This window comes from Oncorhynchus keta, chromosome 19 (genome assembly GCF_023373465.1).
Source record: "Oncorhynchus keta strain PuntledgeMale-10-30-2019 chromosome 19, Oket_V2, whole genome shotgun sequence".
In the NCBI taxonomy this organism is placed as follows: Eukaryota; Metazoa; Chordata; class Actinopteri; order Salmoniformes; family Salmonidae; genus Oncorhynchus; species Oncorhynchus keta.
In genome coordinates, this window is record NC_068439.1 from 19657784 (window position 1) to 19678482 (window position 20699).

The 20699-nt window shown below is 44.6% G+C and overlaps 1 protein-coding gene and 1 long non-coding RNA gene across 3 annotated transcripts in view; one reads left to right on the forward strand and one right to left on the reverse strand.

Annotated features, from left to right (window-relative positions):
• The window catches only part of LOC118372792 (syndetin-like), a 260402-nt gene that overhangs the window by 150220 nt on the left and 89483 nt on the right, over positions 1–20699 (reverse strand). The window contains exons 13-14 of one of the 2 annotated variants that reach the window (XM_052469963.1): positions 1030–1162; positions 445–658 (exon numbers count right to left, since the gene is read on the reverse strand). In XM_052469963.1, coding sequence (XP_052325923.1) covers positions 471–658; positions 1030–1162 — 321 coding nt within the window. In that variant the 3' untranslated portion in view covers positions 445–470. Of the gene's footprint in view, positions 1–444; positions 659–1029; positions 1163–20699 lie in introns of those variants that run through there. The other variant, XM_052469962.1, reaches the window with a different exon arrangement.
• Positions 11957–13559, forward strand: LOC127909290 (uncharacterized). Its single transcript, XR_008070631.1, has 5 exons — positions 11957–12042; positions 12217–12332; positions 12487–12602; positions 12861–12916; positions 13532–13559. It is a non-coding gene; the product is annotated as an uncharacterized LOC127909290 (long non-coding RNA).

Here is a 20699-nt window from a genome sequence, read left to right on the forward strand (position 1 = left end):
CCTGGAGAAATACAAGGTGAATTGACCTGAGGGCAGCTGAAGAAAGGTTTATTGCCATGCGGGATGTTCAAGGGGCTTTAGGTGTATTAAGCATAAGGGAATCAGGGCTATAAAAGTTAGAGCAGGTAGAGGGTGGTAAATAAGGGTTTTAATGGTCGCTTGCCTGAATGAAAGGGGAGGGGACAGTGCTATGCTGCATTGAAGGGGAGAGAGTATTGGTGGGGCATGCTTACAGTACCTGTAGCAGCCTCCTCCACTTCCGCTTTAGGTGTAGGGTATAGGAATCAGGGCTTTAGAAATAAGAGGTTACCTTGGAGGACCGATGATGAATAAGGGCTTTCGAGTGGTCACTTGCCTTTATTAAAGGGGAGGGGACAATGCTTTGGGCTGCTGAATTAAAGGGAAGTGGTGTAAAGTACTTAAGTAAAAATAGTACTACTTAAGTCGTTTTTGGAGGTATCTATACTTTATTATTTATACATTCCTAAAGAAAATAATGTACATTTCATTCCATACATTTTCTGCTGCCTCTGATCTGTTGGACTCACTAAACAGAGAACATCCCTGGTCATCCCGACTGCCTCTGATCTGTTGGACTCACTAAACACATGCTTCGTTTCTAAATGATGTGTTGGAGTGTTGGAGTGCCCCTTGCTATCTATAAAGAAAGAAAGAAAATGGTGCCATCTGGTTTGCTTAAAATAAGGAATTTGAAATGATTTATACTTTTACTTTTGATACTTAAGTATATTTGAGCAATTTCATTTACTTTTATTCTTAAGTATATTTGAACAATTTCATTTACTTTTGATTCATAAGTATTTTTGAGCAATTTCATTTACTTTGGATTCTTAAGTATATTTAAGACCAAATACTTTCAGACTTTTACTCAAGTAGGATTTTACTAGGTGACTTTCACTTGAGTCATTTGCTATCAAGGCATCTTTACTCAAGAATGACAAGTGGGAACTTTTTCCACCACTGAGGCAGGACATATTGAGGGGACAGATATTGGTGTGACAGGCATACCTGTGGTGGGTGGGGGCTCCTCCTTGTCTTGCTCCTCATGCCACTGCATGGTCCGGTGGTAGCTGAGCATCACCTCCCACAATGCCTTGCACAGGTCGCTCAGGCAGGGGACGTAGCTGTCTTGAGTGATGTGCTGTGGACCAGACGGGAGACACACATTTTTAAAAAGAGAGCGAGACAGCAAGATAGAGAGACAGAGAGCGAGACAGCAAGATAGAGAGACAGAGAGCGAGACAGCAAGATAGAGACAGAGAGCGAGACAGCAAGATAGAGAGACAGAGAGCGAGACAGCAAGATAGAGACAGACTGGCTGGCAGACACAGACAGACAGCGAGAGGGACAGACAGCGAGAGGGACAGACAGCGAGAGGGACAGACAGCGAGAGGGACAGACAGAGAGAGAGACAGACAGACAGACTGGCAGAGACAGACAGACTGGCTGGCAGAGACAGACAGACTGGCTGGCAGAGACAGACAGACTGGCTGGCAGAGACAGACAGACTGGCTGGCAGACACAGACAGACTGGCTGGCAGACACAGACAGACTGGCTGGCAGACAGACTGGCTGGCAGACAGACAGACTGGCTGGCAGACAGCGAGAGGGACTGGCTGGCAGACACACAGACAGCGAGAGGGACTGGCTGGCTGGACAGACAGACTGGCTGGCAGACAGCGAGAGAGGGACTGGCTGGCAGACACACAGACAGCGAGAGGGACTGGCTGGCTGGCAGACAGACTGGCAGGCAGACAGCGAGAGGGACAGGCTGGCAGACACACAGACAGACAGAGGGACAGGCTGGCTGGCAGACAGACAGACAGACAGACAGACAGCAGAGGGACAGGCAGGCTGGCAGGCAGACAGGCAGACAGGAGAGGGACTGGCTGGCAGACACACAGACAGCGAGAGGGACTGGCTGCGAGACAGACACAGACAGACAGACAGACAGCGAGAGGGACTGGCTGAGACTGGCTGGACAGACACAGACAGCGAGAGGGACAGGCTGCGAGACAGACAGACAGACAGACAGCGAGAGGGACTGGCAGACAGGCACAGACAGACAGACAGCGAGAGGGAGAGACAGACAGCGAGACAGCGGGAGAGACAGACAGCGAGAGGGAGATGGAGAGACAGACAGCGAGAGGGACAGACAGCAGACAGCGAGAGGACAGACAGCGAGAGCGAGACAGACAGACAGCAGACAGAGCCAGGAGACAGCCAGACAGCAGACAGACAGACAGACAGACGAGAGGGAGACAGGAGAGCAGAGACAGACAGACAGCGAGAGGACAGACAGACAGACGAGACAGACAGACAGACAGAGAGACAGACAGACAGACGAGACAGACAGACAGCAGGAGACTGGGAGCGAGAGCTGGAGACAGACAGACAGACAGAGGGAGCAGACAGAGAGCGAGAGGGACAGACAGCGAGAGGGAGACAGACAGCGAGACAGACAGACAGCAGAGAGGGAGACAGAGAGCGAGACGGACAGACAGCGAGAGGGAGACAGAGAGCGAGACAGACAGACAGCGAGAGGACGGGACAGCGAGAGGGACGGACAGACAGACAGCGAGAGGGAGCGAGAGGGACGGACAGACAGACAGACAGCGAGAGAGGGGAGCGAGAGGGACGAGACAGACAGACAGCGAGAGGGGGAGCGAGAGAGACAGACAGACAGCGAGAGGGGACAGCGAGAGCGAGAGCGAGACAGACAGACAGCGAGAGCGAGACAGACAGACAGCGAGAGGGAGCGGAGCGAGACAGACAGACAGACAGCGAGACAGACAGACAGCGAGAGCGAGACAGACAGACAGCGAGAGGGAGGACAGGGAGCGAGGGACAGACAGCGAGAGGGAGCAGAGACAGACAGCGAGAGGGACAGACAGACAGCAGAGAGGGAGACAGACAGAGGGAGCGAGACAGACAGCGAGAGGGAGAGACAGACAGACAGCGAGACAGAGAGAGAGACAGACAGCGAGACAGCGAGAGGGAGCGAGACAGCGAGAGGGACAGACAGACAGCGAGGGACAGAGGGAGCGAGACAGACAGACAGCGAGACAGACAGACAGACAGACACAGACAGACAGACAGACAGGAGCGAGACAGACAGACAGCAGAGGGAGGCAGACACAGACAGACAGCGAGAGGGACAGAGCGAGAGGGACAGACAGACAGACAGCGAGAGGGAGCAGACAGACAGACAGCGAGAGGGACAGAGCGAGACAGACAGACAGCGAGAGGGACAGACAGCAGACAGACAGCAGACAGCCAGACAGCCAGAGGCAGACAGACAGACAGCAGAGAGGCTGACAGCAGACAGGCTGACAGGCAGACAGACCAGGCAGACAGGAGGCAGACACAGGAGACAGCGAGAGGGACAGACAGACAGACAGACAGACAGAGCAGAGACAGACAGACAGCGAGAGGGAGACGAGACAGACAGACAGACAGCGAGAGGGGAGCGAGACAGACAGACAGACAGCGAGAGGGAGCGAGACAGACAGACAGACAGCGAGAGGGACGAGACAGACAGACAGACAGCGAGAGGAGCGGACAGACAGGACAGACAGCGAGAGGGACGGACAGACAGACAGACAGCGAGAGGGAGCGAGACAGACAGACAGACAGCGAGAGGGAGCGAGACAGACAGGGACAGACAGACAGCGAGAGGAGACAGACAGCGAGAGGGACAGACAGACAGCGGAGGACAGAGACACAGGACAGACAGCGAGAGGGACAGAGACAGCAGACAGACAGCGAGAGGGACAGACAGAGCGAGACAGACAGACAGCGAGAGGGAGGGACAGACAGACAGACAGCGAGAGGGAGCGAGACAGGACAGACAGCGAGAGGGACAGACAGAGACAGGGACAGACAGCGAGAGGACAGACAGCGAGAGGGACAGACAGCGAGAGGGAGCGAGAGCGGACAGACAGCGAGAGGGAGCGAGAGCAGCGAGAGGACAGACAGCGAGAGGGACAGACAGCGAGAGGACAGACAGCGAGAGGGACAGACAGACAGGACAGAGAGGGAGGACAGAGCGAGGAGCGACAGAGACAGACAGACAGACGGAGCGAGAGGGACAGACACACAGGACAGACGGACGGACGGACAGACGGACAGACGGACAGACGGACAGACGGACAGACAGACAGACAGAGGGACAGACTGGCAGACGGACAGACAGCGAGAGGGACGGACAGCAGACAGGGACAGACAGCGAGAGGGACAGACAGCTGGCAGAGGGACAGACAGCGAGAGGAGACTGGCTGGGACAGACAGCAGCGAGAGGGACAGACTGGCTGGCAGACAGGGACAGACAGCGAGAGGGACAGACAGCTGGGAGAGGGACAGACAGCGAGAGGGACAGACAGCGAGAGGGACAGACAGCGAGAGGGACAGACAGCGAGAGGGACAGACAGCGAGAGGGACGGACTGGCTGGCAGACACAGACAGACAGCGAGAGGGACGGACTGGCTGGCAGACACAGACAGACAGCGAGAGGGACGGACTGGCTGGCAGACACAGACAGACAGCGAGAGGGACGGACTGGCTGGCAGACACAGACAGACAGCGAGAGGGACGGACTGGCTGGCAGGGACGGACGGACGGACAGACAGACAGAGGGACGGCTGATGCAAGCAAGACAGACGCTGATCTTCAAACAGTCTTGCAGCCAGAGAGACAGAACAGTGTGTGTGCGTGACTGACCCACAGACACCGACAGTTCAGAAATGAGCCTGAAACCATTCCAACGACCACAATGTCTAACACCAATGAATTCCCTGTGGCTGACTGACAGAACGTAAACAAAAAGGACATTTCCATAAATGTATGTCTATTGCACACAGACGTTTATCAGGCCCTTCAAAACACTACCCGCCTCTTGTGGGACATTTTCAGGCACAACACAATGTAGTAATACTTTACACATTGTCCTATGTAAATGATGGAGGGATGAAGAGACTGCAGTTCTAATGACGCATATCAAAATATTGTCGATTATATACAGTACCAGTCAAAAGTTTGGACACACCTACTCATTCAAGGGTTTTTCTTTATTTTTATTAATTTCTACGTTGTAGAACAATAGTGCAGACATCAAAACCATGAAATTACACATATGGAATCATGTAGTAACCAAAAAATTGATATACTAAATATATTTTATATTTGAGATTCTTCAAAGTAGCCACCCTTTGCCTTGATGACAGCTTTGCACACTCTTGGCATTCTCTCAACCAGCTTCATGAGGTAGTCACCTGGAATGTTAACAGGTGTGCCATGTTAAAAGTACATTTGAGTCATTTCTTTCCTCTTTTATGCGTTTGAGCCCCCAAAAATATATATATTTTTCAACTAGGCAAGTCAGTTAAGAATAAATTCTTATTTACAATGACGGCCTAGGAACAGTGGGTAAACTACCTTGTTCAGGGGCAGAACGACAGATGTTTACCTTGTCAGCTCAGGGATTCGATCTAGCAACCTTTTGATTACTGGCCCAACACTCTAACCACTAGCCTGCCTGCCACCCCGCCAATCAGTTGTGTTGTGACATGGTAGGGGTGGTATACAGAAGATAGCCCTATTTAGTAAAAGACCAAGTCCATATTATTGCAAGAACAGTTCAAATAAGCAAAGAGAAACGACAGTCCATCATTACTTTAAGACATGAAGGTCAGTCAATCCAGAAAATGTCAAGAACTTTGAAAGTTTCTTCATGAGCAGTTGCAAAAACCATCAAGTGCTATGATGAAACTGGCTCTCATGAGGACCGCCACAGGAAAGGAAGACCCAAAGTTACCTCTGCTGCAGAGGGAAAGTTCATTAGTTACCAGCCTCAGAAATTGCAGCCCAAATAAATGCTTTACAGATTTCAAGCAACAGACACACCTCAACATCAACTGTTCAGAAACTGTGTGAATCAGGCCTTCATTATCGAATGTCTGCAAAGAAACCGCTACTAAAGGACACCAATAATAAGAAGAGACTTGCTTGGGCCAAGAAACCCAAGCAATGGTCTGAGTCCAAATAGTAAATATAAAGAAAAACCCCTGAATGAGTAGGTGCATTCAAACTGTTGACTGGTACTGTATATATATTATACAGAAGTCATGATGACAGTTTGAGCATTTTTGGGGTTTCTCAACTTCATTCAAAACAGGTAAAAATTAAAAACAGCACTCTATAGAAAAGGGCAAATGAGTGGAGTTAGGATTTGGCCAACCTCCACATAGACTCTAGCATCGTTTAACTCTCTACGGCTGGCGTTAGAGGCATGCCCCGTCAAACCCAGTGGTGCACAGGACTCTGAGGCTACATACCTCACGGCCTGACACAGACGTGGTTTTCAACACCATCAGAGACTAAAGATTCATCATTGCATTCTGAAAAGGTTCTGGAGACAGCAGAGCTTGTTCTCACCGGAAGCCCGATGCCATTTGTTTTAAACATAGCACGTGTAAGTGCCCATGCGTGTGTGTGTGTGTGTGTGGTCCTTCTGTGGCTCAGTTGGTAGAGCATGGCGCTTGTAACGCCAGGGTAGTGGGTTCGATTCCCGGGACCACCCATACGTAGAATGTATGCACACATGACTGTAAGTCGCTTTGGATAAAAGCGTCAGCTAAATGGCATATATTATTATTATATTATTATTATATTGTGTGAGAGAGAGAACTGTTCCCTCTGCCAAGCAGGTGTAAATTACCGACAGTGAGCCACGCACACCGGGGTTTCTGCAGGGGAAACGGTACATAGCAACACGGACCACGGCTGTGGAAAAGCTAACAGGAGCGAAGGGTTCCAGAGCAATTTATGCATCACAGCCGTCTCTCTTTCCCCTCTCAGAGTTAACCGCTAACCTGTAAATTAGACGACGCCAGGGTTCAGGCTGCCAGGGTTCAGGCCAGACCCCCTCGACTGCCAGAGACCTTCGAGGAGAAAATTCATGATCACAAATAGCGAGTCGAGTGAACGATATCATTCAGTGACCTCCCGTCTCTAAAATAGCATGACATTGCATCACTAGTGTTGCATAGCTCCAATGCTAATGGGTAACAAGGATCGCTATTGCCCAAACTAGAGTTAGAGTTGTAGTGGTTTTGATTAACATTGGCTAGTTCATGTGTATGACTGTTAATGTTTGTATTACACAAACATCACAAAAAAGGATCAACTTTTTTTCCCATGTGGTGTTCTTTATTTTGCAATATCCACATGGTGCAAATTAATCGTCGCCATGCCATAGAGCCCACGGCAACCAACATAAAAGACTTACAGGAAAGAGGTTGGTTAAATGTCAAACATTTACAGAGATCCTGAGGGGAACGTTATAGGAACATTCCAGAATAATAATAGAACCTTCTATTGTTTTAGTACCTTTTGCTGGGTGTGGTAGAAATGAATCATCAAGCTCATTCTGGAGAGAGAACACTAGCACTTAGCGAGTCAAAAGTACTCTATAGAGCAGAGGTTCCCAACTCCAGTCCTCCAGTCCTCCCAACAGCACACATTTGTGTTATACCCCTGGACAGACACACCTGATTCAACTTGTCAAGGGCTTGATGATTAGATGACAAGTAGAATCAGGTGTGCTTGTCCGGGGTCACAACAAAAATATGTATTGTAGCTTTTCCACAGCCATAGGTAATAGGGTGGTATTTAGGATGCACTCCTACAGTACTTCCCTAACGTCAAGATACTCATCAGCCATGACTTACTCGGTTGGTAAAACACCTCACATTAACATTCAACAACAGTCACTGGAATAATTAGCGTAGTTTAGCAGCCTTGTCTGAATGTGCTTAACTGTAGTCCTCCTGAACACACCTAAAAAATGTCTTGCCCTGAATCTCCTCAAATACCACCTGAAATTCTTCAGATTGGAAAATGATTTTCGGATTGACACAGACACTGGTTTCATGGGGAAAACGGTCACATAACTATGTCTCACACATTGACTTTAAAAGTCACCTGTACAGTATAAAACAACCCCTGGCCTGGTTTCCTCTACCCATATAACCCATGGTGTACTAATTTGCGCAAACTGAAGGAAAACGTTTTTCATTGAAAACAAGTTTTTTTTTTATTGGACTGGTTTAATTAAGTTAGCTCCAAACCGTTTCCAAGCCCAGTATGGCATCATAGGATGCAACCAGTCAGTGTTATCGCTGTCTGTCCCCTCGGGAGTCTAATAGAGGAATAGGATCAGGATCCTGAAACCATCACGCCTTTCTTCTCACACACACACACACACACACACACTGCTGATTGCAAGATCCATTTCATCTCAGCCCCACCCACGTCTTTCCAATAGCACCGTAACAAGTCACTGATGCATCAAGCATTCCCTTACTGTGGGATGTTATGAGAATGTTGCTATTATTGAGGCGTATCATGGGTAAATGCAAGGACAATGCAATATTCCAGTGTAAATTGCCTCCCTTTCCCATCCAAACCCAGTGGCTACCTATGAACAGTGTTAAATTAGTGATCCACATCCAAGCGGACAATCAATGGTCCAGCCCTGCCATTTGATGGTGATGCTATCCTGCTACGGTAGGAAATATCACACCACGTTGCCAGGCAACTGGGACTAATTGTCAGGAGAAAGGGGACGCAGGGGCTCTGTGATCTATAGTAGGTCTGATAAGAAGAAATCACCTCCTTGGATTCTTCAGGGGGCACTGCCTGACCCCTTCCAAGCCCCCCTCAGGTGGACACACAGACTCTACCCCTGCTCAGGGTAAGGTCACAGCTGGGTGTTTTCTCTCTGATCAAAGTGGCTCCTCAACACCTCCATAGGGCAGGTTGGATCTCAGACTTCAGAGGGTTTGATATATGGAGAGACATCCCAGATCACTCCATATGATACATAGTGGATCTATTTTAAGAGGATGGATGCAGTATGCCTACGCTCAGCAGCATAGGGACTTGTGCATAGGGATAGTGAGCTGTGTGGGGGGAGCGTGGTTTTGAGCCAATACACTTCCACTTCAGATGTAATCCTAGAGCTTTTCCCAAAACTGCAGGGGATTAAAAAAAACAGTGCCCTGCCTGCTAGTCAGCAATCTGCAGATCTACCGAGCCAGAAAAGCACAACATGGTGTCCTCCTCCTCCATCAAAGTGCAGCTAGAATCCTCAAGCAGTGGTGACACTGGCAAGCCACTACAACTTCCCACACCTTGGGCAAGGTACCATGATGGTTCACTCCAAAATAAAACTTTGTCGTCAGAAGTTTTCAGACCTGGACTGTGGACTAATTTTGAGATGATTTCACGTCCCAATACTGTGCGTGGCTTCAGAACAAGTCTCAAGGTCTTTAAGTGGCCCAGCCAGAGCCCGGACTTGAACCCGATCGAACATCTATGGAGAGACCTGAAAATAGCTGTGCAGCGACGCTCCCCATCCAACCTGACAGGGCTTAAGAAGATCTGAAGAGAAGACTGGGAGAAACTCCCCAAATACAGGTGTGCCAAGCTTGTAGCATCATACCCAAGAAGACAAGGCTGTGATCGATCACTGCCAAAGGGGCTTCAACAAAGTACTGAGTAAAGGGTCTGAATACCTATGTAAATGTGATATCAGTTTCTTATTTTTAATACATTTGCAAACATTTCTAAAAACCATTTTTTTCTTTGTCATTATGGGGTATTGTATGTAGATTGATGAGGGGGAAAAAACTATTTAATCAATTTTAGAATAATGCTGTAATGTAACAAAATGTGGAAAAGGTTAAGTGGTCTGAATACTTTCTGAATGCACAGTATGGGTGTCTGAGCTGAATGTTATTTGATTATGCAGACAATCTGGAATTCTTAAGTAACTACAAAACGAATAGGTCGTCAACCCTCAACCAGGAAAGACCCGCATGCATGTTGATGTTAGTTCTGTATGTGTATATAAGGGCAAGGCGTGCTGGTCTGCTCTGATACCTTCAAACTCTGTGCCTATTTGCTTGACATCATGGGAAAATCAAAAGAAATCAGCCAAGACCTCAGAAAAACAATTGTAGACCTCCACAAGTCTGGTTCATCCTTGGGAGCAAATTCCAAACGCCTGAAGATACCATGTTCATCTGTACAAACAATAGTACGCAAGTACAAACACCATGGGACCACGCAGCCGTCATACCGCTCAGGAAGGAGACGTGTCTCCTAGAGATGAACGTACTTGTGCACAATTTTCATTTAGAGTGCCAATTTGTTACCATTTACACCGATCTGAGTGTCAGTTATGATTTTCATGGAACAGTTTAATTTAACTGATTAGTCTTTGTAATCAGTTATGGGATCTCCAAATCACTGTCATGAGGTTCATCTAAATTCTATCTAAAAGAAAATGATAGAAATCTAAAAGTAACTTATATTGCAAACTTTGTAAAAATAGCCTACCTAAAACCAACAAATAAAAATATGTCAGCCTACAGGTAGAAAATATACTGAGAAAAATACTGTAAATATCCTATTAATCACATCGAAGACAGGCCGGCTATGCATAGCCAATGAACTTGAAACATTGTATCAACTATAAACTGTCGGGACTGAAGCTAGCACTAGAAAACTTGCAACATTGTATAAAATAGTATGGGCCTTCAGAGTTTCCTGTGCCAGTGAGCTCAGGACAGACACAGCTATAGGTGCAAGGGATAGGATGTAATCAGGGATTTTATGATGTGTCCACTGTATCAGAGCATTACATTTTTCGAGTTGTTACCAAAAGGGATAGAGCTGGAAATATATTGAGGAACTATTGTCATTCTTAATGGATTCTAAAAACACACTTTGTTTACTTGCTGTTTGAAGTGAAGAAACAAATACTTTGAGAAACTCCACAGCTCATTAGTGGTGGTGAGTTAAGACTATCAGAAATACTATCAGACATCTCCAAATGGACAGACCTACATTTGCACAAAGGCCAGGTAGCCTAGGTCAACTTCTATATGAGTAGGCCGACTCAGATGCATGTCCTTACTCAACATTGACAGGAGCACTCCAAACAAAATGTATAAATTCCCAAAACTCGAAAATGGAAAGAAATAAACTAAAATGTATTTCTTACAAGTGTAGCATGAATTGCGAGCTCTGCAAACAACGACAATAAGAACACTAAATAACAATAATAAATTGAATGCATTAACAGAAATTACCGTAACCAAACAAACACGGTAGATGACAAATTATGGGAATTAATGGTAAATATAGGTTACTACTGTATGAAGTGGAGAATTGACAGACACTAACAATCAAAAGGCAAACAATTCACACAATGAAGTTATGAAACTATGAATGTGCACAAAATTGAAAGAGAGAGCACATATTCTGGAGAGAGACCTGCCTTGTGCATTTTAGCCACGCTCCTTTTTTTAGGACCGTGACGTCCCAACCACCTCCTAAATGGATGAGCCCACTGAGACGCGCGTGAATCAGACAAGTATATACATATTTGTGACGGCTCAACCAACAGCCTATTGACCAAACAATCAAACAATCAACCAGTTGACGAAATGGGGTCAGCCCGAACACACTCCTTTAGGATTTGGTTAAAGATACAGCAAATAGGTCTGGTAATACAGTCTGCTACCATTCTCAGTAGTTTCCCAACAAGGTTGTCTGTACCTGGTGGTAATACAGTCTGCTACCATTCTCAGTAGTTTCCCAACAAGGTTGTCTGTACCTGGTGGTAATACAGTCTGCTGCCATTCTCAGTAGTTTCCCAACAAGGTTGTCTGTACCTGGTGGTAATACAGTCTGCTGCCATTCTCAGTAGTTTCCCAACAAGGTTGTCTGTACTTGGTGGTAATACAGTCTGCTGCCATTCTCAGTAGTTTCCCAACAAGGTTGTCTGTACCTGGTGGTAATACAGTCTGCTGCCATTCTCAGTAGTTTCCCAACAAGGTTGTCTGTACCTTGGTGGTAATACAGTCTGCTGCCATTCTCAGTAGTTTCCCAACAAGGTTGTCTAAACTTGGTGGTAATACAGTCTGCTGCCATTCTCAGTAGTTTCCCAACAAGGTTGTCTGTACTTGGTGGTAATACAGTCTGCTGCCATTCTCAGTAGTTTCCCAACAAGGTTGTCTGTACTTGGTGGTAATACAGTCTGCTGCCATTCTCAGTAGTTTCCCAACAAGGTTGTCTGTACCTGGTGGTAATACAGTCTGCTACCATTCTCAGTAGTTTCCCAACAAGGTTGTCTGTACCTGGTGGTAATACAGTCTGCTGCCATTCTCAGTAGTTTCCCAACAAGGTTGTCTAAACTTGGTGGTAATACAGTCTGCTGCCATTCTCAGTAGTTTCCCAACAAGGTTGTCTGTACCTGGTGGTAATACAGTCTGCTGCCATTCTCAGTAGTTTCCCAACAAGGTTGTCTAAACTTGGTGGTAAAGGTCTGCTACCATTCTAAACAAGGTTGGTGGTGGTAATACAGTCTGCTGCCATTCTCAGTAGTTTCCCAACAAGGTTGTCTAAACTTGGTGGTAATACAGTCTGCTGCCATTCTCAGTAGTTTCCCAACAAGGTTGTCTAAACTTGGTGGTAATACAGTCTGCTGCCATTCTCAGTAGTTTCCCAACAAGGTTGTCTAAACTTGGTGGTAATACAGTCTGCTGCCATTCTCAGTAGTTTCCCCAACTTGGTGGTGTCAAGGTTGCCATTCTCAGTAGTAAACTTGTCTGTACCTGGTGGTAATACAGTCTGCTGCCATTCTCAGTAGTTTCCCAACAGTCTGCTGCCATTCTCAGTAGTTTCCCAACAAGGTTGTCTGTACCTGTAGTTTCCCAACAAGGTTGTACCTGGTGGTAGTCTGCTGCCATTCTCAGTAGTTTCCCAACAAGGTTGTCTGTACCTGGTGGTAATAGTCTGCTGCCATTCTCAGTAGTTTCCCAACAAGGTTGTCTAAACTTGGTGGTAATACAGTCTGCTGCCATTCTCAGTAGTTTCCCAACAAGGTTGTCTGTACCTGGTGGTAATACAGTCTGCTACCATTCTCAGTAGTTTCCCAACAAGGTTGTCTGTACCTGGTGGTAATACAGTCTGCTACCATTCTCAGTAGTTTCCCAACAAGGTTGTCTGTACCTGGTGGTAATACAGTCTGCTGCCATTCTCAGTAGTTTCCCAACAAGGTTGTCTGTTTCCCAACAAGGTTGTCCTGGTGGTAATACAGTCTGCTGCCATTCTCAGTAGTTTCCCAACAAGGTTGTCTGTACCTGGTGGTAATACAGTCTGCTACCATTCTCAGTAGTTTCCCAACAAGGTTGTCTAAACCTGGTGGTAATACAGTCTGCTACCATTCTCAGTAGTTTCCCAACAAGGTTGTCTGTTTCCCAACAAGGTTGTCTGTACCTGGTGGTAATACAGTCTGCTACCATTCTCAGTAGTTTCCCAACAAGGTTGTCTGTACCTGGTGGTAATACAGTCTGCTACCATTCTCAGTAGTTTCCCAACAAGGTTGTCTGTACCTGGTGGTAATACAGTCTCCTGCCATTCTCAGTAGTTTCCCAACAAGGTTGTCTGTACCTGGTGGTAATAGTCTGCTGCCATTCTCAGTAGTTTCCCAACAAGGTTGTCTGTACCTGGTGGTAATACAGTCTGCTGCCATTCTCAGTAGTTTCCCAACAAGGTTGTCTGTACCTGGTGGTAATAGTCTGCTGCCATTCTCAGTAGTTTCCCAACAAGTTTGTCTGTACCTGGTGGTAATACAGTCTGCTACCATTCTCAGTAGTTTCCCAACAAGGTTTTCTATACCAGCTGGCTCATCATTATGGATGGATAACAATAGTTTTTCCACCACTCCCACACGAACTTGACCAAACTCCAAACAACGATCATTCACTTTCAATATTACATTTTTTATACTAAAATATGAGGTCTCAATGTTCAATATTGTCATTTCACTTCCACTTTATTTGTGAAATAGTCATTGAAATTATTGTCAATCCTTCACTTTCAATATTGGATCTTTTATACTGAAATATGATGGCTCACTGTTGTTACAAATCACCCGTCAACTTCAATAAATGTTGGAGATGAACTGGGTTTTTTTCCTTTGTGTTTTATGTCATTTATCATAGTTTAGTAATTACATTTCTATTTTTTTATGTTAAGTTTAGGTCACAACATTTCTCCTTTGACAGTATGTCAACCAATCAGCTGAGCTTGACATGTTAACCACCTCTTTTGCATCATTTCTTTGAAACATACAATTTTTCAATGAATCATCAATCCAGAGGCCTCAGTTCTCCCAGTCAGTTTCTTAACAGGCTTGTCAACAACTGACATGAATACTTTTACAAATACTTCCAGTGCTGCGTCCTAGTTTCACCTCATACACATTAGACCAGCATTTAAAAAAAATGTACAAGTGTCCTAAGAAAACATGTTGCATTATCTCTTAAACAACTTTAGGTCCAACCGTTGGCACTTTGGTTTTTCTTGTTATTGCCACAATGTTATGGTCACTACAGCCAATGGGAACTGATATTACTTTGGAGCAAAGCTCTGCAGCATTAGTGAAGATATGATCAATACCAGTGGATGGCACAGATCCAACACTATTGGACAACATTAGTTGGTTCAGTGATAACCTGGGACATATTACAGGCATTAGTCACAGTAAGAAGCTTCCTCTTGAGAGGACAGCTAGTTGCTAACCAGTCCATGTTCAGGTCACCCAGTAAAATAAAACTCTTAACATCACATACACGATCAAGCATTGCACACATTATCCAAATGCTGACAGTTAAAAGAAAAAGAAGAGGCTTCAGATGAGGCGGGTGAACTTGCAACCACAACAACAATATTTGACATGAGACCCTCTCTAAGATTTACAGGAATATGGTGCTGAACATATACTGCAACACCCCCCCTATAGGCATGATGAAATGTGTACTCCTATTTGCCTTTGGAGCAGCAGAGTAAAGTTAGGACTGGAGCAACACGTTACACTTGACTGGGTTTCTCTGGTGGCTGTCAGATCAAATTGTGAACGCACGGTTGTCTGGCAGAATGCTAAAAAACTAAACCATATATTCTGGAATAAGCCCTGAGGTGGGGAGCCGCCAAACCAGGCTAATGCACTGCAATAAATACCAGGATAGGTGGTTGAGAAAGCGATGTCGCTCTTAAACGCAAGTAAAACTAAATGCATGCTATTCAATCCCGCACCTGTTCGCACGTCCAGCATCACTACACTGGACGGGTCGGACTTAGAATATGTGGACAACTACTAATACCTGGGAGTCTGGTTAGACTGTAAACTCTCCTTCCAGACTCACATCAAGCATCTCCAATCCAAAATTAAATCTAGAATCGGCTTCATATATCGCAAAAAAGCATCCTTCACTCATGCTGCCAAACATACCCTCGTAAAACTGACCATCCTACCGATCCTCGACTTCGGTGATGTCATCTATAAAATAGCCTCCAACACTCTACTCAACAAACTGGATGCAGTCTAGCACAGTGCCATACGTTTTGTCACCAAAGCCCCATACACTACCCACCATTGCGACCTGTATGCTCTTATTGGTTGGCCCTCGCTTCATACTCGTCGCCAAACCCACTGGCTTCAGGTTATCTACAAGGTAAAGCCCCGTCTTATCTCAGCTCACTGGTCACCATAGCAGCACCCACTCGTAGCACGTGCTCCAGCAGGTATATCTCACTGGTCACCCCCAAAGCCAATTCCTCCTTTGGTCATCTTTCCTTCCAGTTCTCTGCTGCCAATGACTGGAACAAATTGCAAAAATCTCTGAAGCTGGAGACTCACATCTCCCTCACTAGCTTTAAGCAGCAGCTGTCAGAGCAACTTACAGATCACTGCACCTGTACATAGCCCATCTGTAAACAGCCCATCTATCTACCCATCTCATCCCCATACTGGTATTTATTCATTTATTTTGCTCCTTTGCACCCTAGTATCTCTACCTGCACATTAATCTTCTGCCGATCTACCATTCCAGTGTTTAATTGCTATATTGTAATTACTTTGCCACCATGGCCTATTTATTTCCTTAACTTACGTCATTTACATTCACTGTATATAGACTTTTTGTTTTCTTTTGTTCTACTGTATTATCGACTGTATGTTTTGTTTATTCCATGTGTAACTCTGTGTTGTTGTATGTGTCGAATTGCTACACTAACTTGGCCAGGTCACAATTGCAAATGAGAACTTGTTCTCAACTAGCCTACCTGGTTAAATAAAGGTGGAATAAAATAAATAAATAAATAAAATAAGACAGAAATACTTGCTGTGTCATTTACCAAAACAACTCATCTGGATACAAAAATATATGGTACTTCATTCTCAAACAGCCCAAACCATCAGCTAAATGTGTCCTTCCCAAGCTGTCCTGGAACTGTCAAGGAGGGTACACTATTGAACATTATAGGGAGACCTTATATTATGCGCAGAGGCAGCGTGGCACAGCAGTAATGTCCAGTGTACCAAGCATGTCCAGCAGGGATACAAGCATGTCATCCCATCCCCTTTATAACTGTCAGCCACCATGCCTCTCATAGACAGCTACATGCAGAGTGAGCAACTGTCTTTTCATTGCTCTCCTTCACACTACAGTAAGTGTTAATGAGCATTGCCACTCTTTCTCCCACATCTCTCTTCCTCTATCATGAGGAATGAAAAGTTCCCTCCAGTGACGTATAGGGAAATGTTCCTCAGACCTCATAGCCTACCTATCAGAGCACAATATCAACTCATCTGGTGTTACCACGGTGATGAGTGTAGTGCAGACCAACTGTATCTGGCACACTTAAAAAAATAGATTAACTATTGAAAGCCTGGCTAACACTATTGTGGCGAGACCTATTTGACAAACAGAGGTTGAAATGTAGAAGTATTTTTTTTTATTTTTTTTTTTTACCTTTATTTAACTAGGCAAGTCAGTTAAGAACAAATTCTTATTTACAATGACGGCCTAGGAACAGTGGGTTAACTGCCTGTTCAGGGGCAGAACAACAGATTTGTACCTTGTCAGCTCGGGGGTTTGAACTTGCAACCTTCCGGTTACTAGTGCAACGCTCTAACCACTAGGCTGGAATGGGTGAGCTAACATACCATGCCAGAAGAAATCATCATCATATTAACTTAATGCCAAGGACGGTTTGGGAGACACACAGTACAGTCGGTTTCATCTGAGATTCATTCATTACTATTAACCGCAAAGAAATTATTTGAATGGCTTTATTTTAATTCAGAGGGAAAATCTACCTTTGATTCAGTTTTAGCACACATAAATATATACTCAGAGTTCTATAGAAACTCTATAAATGAAAGGAAGTATATGAAACTTCCAGAAGTGACTAGAGGAAGCAAGAAATAAATCTAGACTTTGAGTGTCCTGGAACTCTGGGATCATTGATGCAAATGAAAGCAGACGTCACAACAAACAGAGTTGTTTATTGATGCTGTTACACAAGAAGATAGACGTTATCTATCACAGCTGGAGGGAGACGAGGGATTCTGTGTGTTCTCAGGAAGGATCACTTTCACTAAATAATGAAGAAAACACAAAACGCAGGGGGGAGAGAGAGACTCAGCATAGTTCTTATACTTCAGTGGTGCCTCATATGAAAGCTGATATGAACGCTGAAAGGCCATGAAAGGTTCACCTCCACTATGGGTCTCACCAAAGAGCCAGTACTTCACATGAACAATGGACCATGTAAATAACTCACAGTGTCCAGTCAAAAAGATCATATTACACAATCAAGATACTGATTGTTATCAGTGAGTGAATCCTGGGGAGATAAAATGGTGATGTACTTGATGATGTAATAAACAAGAGATTATCCTTATGTGGCCTAACTGGTTTAGAGGTAATGGAGGTATATGTTTGAATCCGGCCTACTACCCTTTCATACAACCTCTGTCTTTCCCCACTGTCATCCCCTCTCACTATCTGTCCAAGAAAAATCATTCAACCTAAGAGTGAGTACCTTTCAGCTCTGCTGTGGCTCTGAAGGTTGCTCTGGTACTGATGGTCATTTGATAGCATGGTGTTGAGTGTGTTAGTGCTGTAATCTTCATCTATTAGAGTCATAACAGTGAGTCGGGGACAGGGTTTGCATCCCCAATGGACACCCTATTCCCTTTATAGTGCCCTACTTTTGATCAAGGCCCATAGAGCTAAAACAAAAAAAAGTTGTTTATATGGTGCAATTTGGGACTCAGCTATGGAGACCAGGTCAGAGAGAGAGCGAGAGAGACAGAGAGCGAGAGAGACAGAGAGCGAGAGAGACAGAGAGCGAGAGAGACAGAGAGCGAGAGAGACAGAGAGAGACAGCGACAGAGAGAGAGACAGCGACAGAGAGAGAGACAGCGACAGAGAGAGACAGCGACAGACAGACAGACAGAGAGAGAGGAAGAGAGGGAGAGAGACAGAGAGAGTACTTTTCCAAAAACAAAAATCATGATTCCCCCCAAAAAAGAGATGTCAGAAGCACAAATATAAATTCACACTGAACAACACCATAATTGAACACAAACCTACCTTGGTCTGACCATATCTGCATCAGACAACTTTAATATGGCAGTGAATGGACTCAAAGAAAAAGCCCGCAGAGCATCGTATGTAATAAAAATGAAATGATTCAAAATCAACATCCAATTAAAATTTGGACCAAAATATTTGACAGTGTAATACTACCAATAGCTCTTTACGGAAGTGAGGTTTGGGGGACACTCAATAAACTGGACTTTAAAATGTGGGACAAACATCCAATTGAAGCCCTATCTGCAGAATTCTGTCAGAAAATTCTACAAGTCGAGAGAAATACACCAACTAATGCATGTTGGGCAGAATTGGGCAGCTTTCCAGATGTAATGAAAATGCAGAAAATATCATAAATCTTTTGGCTACATCTAAATTCAAGTCCAAATTCAAGTCTGCAATTTAAAGCACTTCAAACCCAAGAGCTGAGCACAGGAACGAGCCCTCTCAGTCAGCTGGTGTTGGACCTCACCAACCAAGCTGACACCAGCACTGCTTCAAAAGAAAGAATTACAATAAACTAAATCATGAACAAATCAAAGGACTCATATTTACAACATTGGAAAAACAAAACAAAATCCCAAAGCCGACTAAATTGCTATCTGACCCTAAACAGAGAATATGAATTGGCTGATTATCTCTACTCTGTCAGAGATGCGAAGCAGAGACAGATCCTTACCAAGGACAGGCTGAGTGACCACCGATTGGCAATAGAAACCGGCAGACATAAAAAGAGGAGCGTGAATGTGGTCACTGCACGACAGGTAGAAACAGAGATGCACTTGGGTTGGTTGTTTCAGGCCCTCTCCCTGGAGGTTTACTGTGATAAATATTCCTCACCAAGAGATTCATTATTCACAGAAATGACTGCATTTATTCCAAATTTTAACTTATTAAACCCAGAAGAAAAAAAACTCATGGGCGAAGGAGCAATGGCTCCTCTTGCAGCCAAATATGTATTTGCCTGCCATAGCCTTTTTATTTTTTTATTTTTTTTTATTTAACCAGGTAGGCTGGTTGAGAACAAGTTCTCATTTGCAACTGTGACCAGGCCAAGATAAAGCATAGCAGTGTGAACAGACAACAACAGAGTTACAGTAATTGTAGTAGTTGTAGTAATGATGTAATGATGTTAGTGGTAGTAATGATGGTGGTAGTTGTAGTACTGATGTAATGGTAGTAGTAGTAGTAGTGGTAATGATGATGGTAGTTCTTACTGATGTAATGATGGTAGTAGTTGTACTAGTAGTAGTAATGATGGTAGTAGTAGTAGTAATGATGATGGTAGTAGTAGTAGTAGTAATACTGATGATGGTAGTAGTAGTAGTAGTAGTAGTAGTAGTAGTAGTAGTAGTAGTAGTAGTAGTAATGATGATGGTAGTTGTCATAATGATGCAATGATGGTGGTATTGGTAGTAGTAGTGGTAATGATGGTAGTTGTAGTAATGATGCAATGACGGTAGTAGTAGTAGTAGTAGTAATGATGGTAGTAGTAGTAATGATGATGGTAGTTGTAGTAATGATGTAATGATGGTAGTAGTAGTAGTAATGATGATGGTAGTTGTAGTACTGATGTAGTGGTAGTAGTAGTGGTAATGATGATGGTAGTTGTCGTAATGATGGTAGTAGTGGTAGTAGTAGTGGTAATGATGGTAGTCGTAGTGGTAAGGATGTAGTTGTAGTTATGATTGTAATGATGGTAGTAGTAGTAATGATGATGGTAGTTGTAGTACTGATGTAATGATGGTAGTAGTAGTAGTAGTAGTAGAAATGAGAATGGTAGTTGTAGTAATGATGGTGGTAGTAGTAGTAATGATGATGGTAGTAGTAGTAGTACTGGTGTAATGATGGTGGTGGTAGTAGTGGTAGTAATGATGGTAGTTGTCTTAATGATGTAATGGTGGTAGTAGTAGTAGTAATGATGACGGTAGTAGTAGTAGTAGTGGTAGTAGTTGTAGTAATGATGATGGTAGTAGTAGTAGTGGTAGTAGTAATGATGATGATGGTAGTAGTAGTAGTAGTAGTACCGATGATGGTTGTAGTAGTAGTAGTAGTAGTAGTGGTAGTAGTAATGATGATGGTAGTAGTAGTGGTAGTAGTAGTAATGATGATGGTAGTAGTAGTAGTAGTAGCGATAATGGTTGTAGTAGTAGTAGTAGTAGT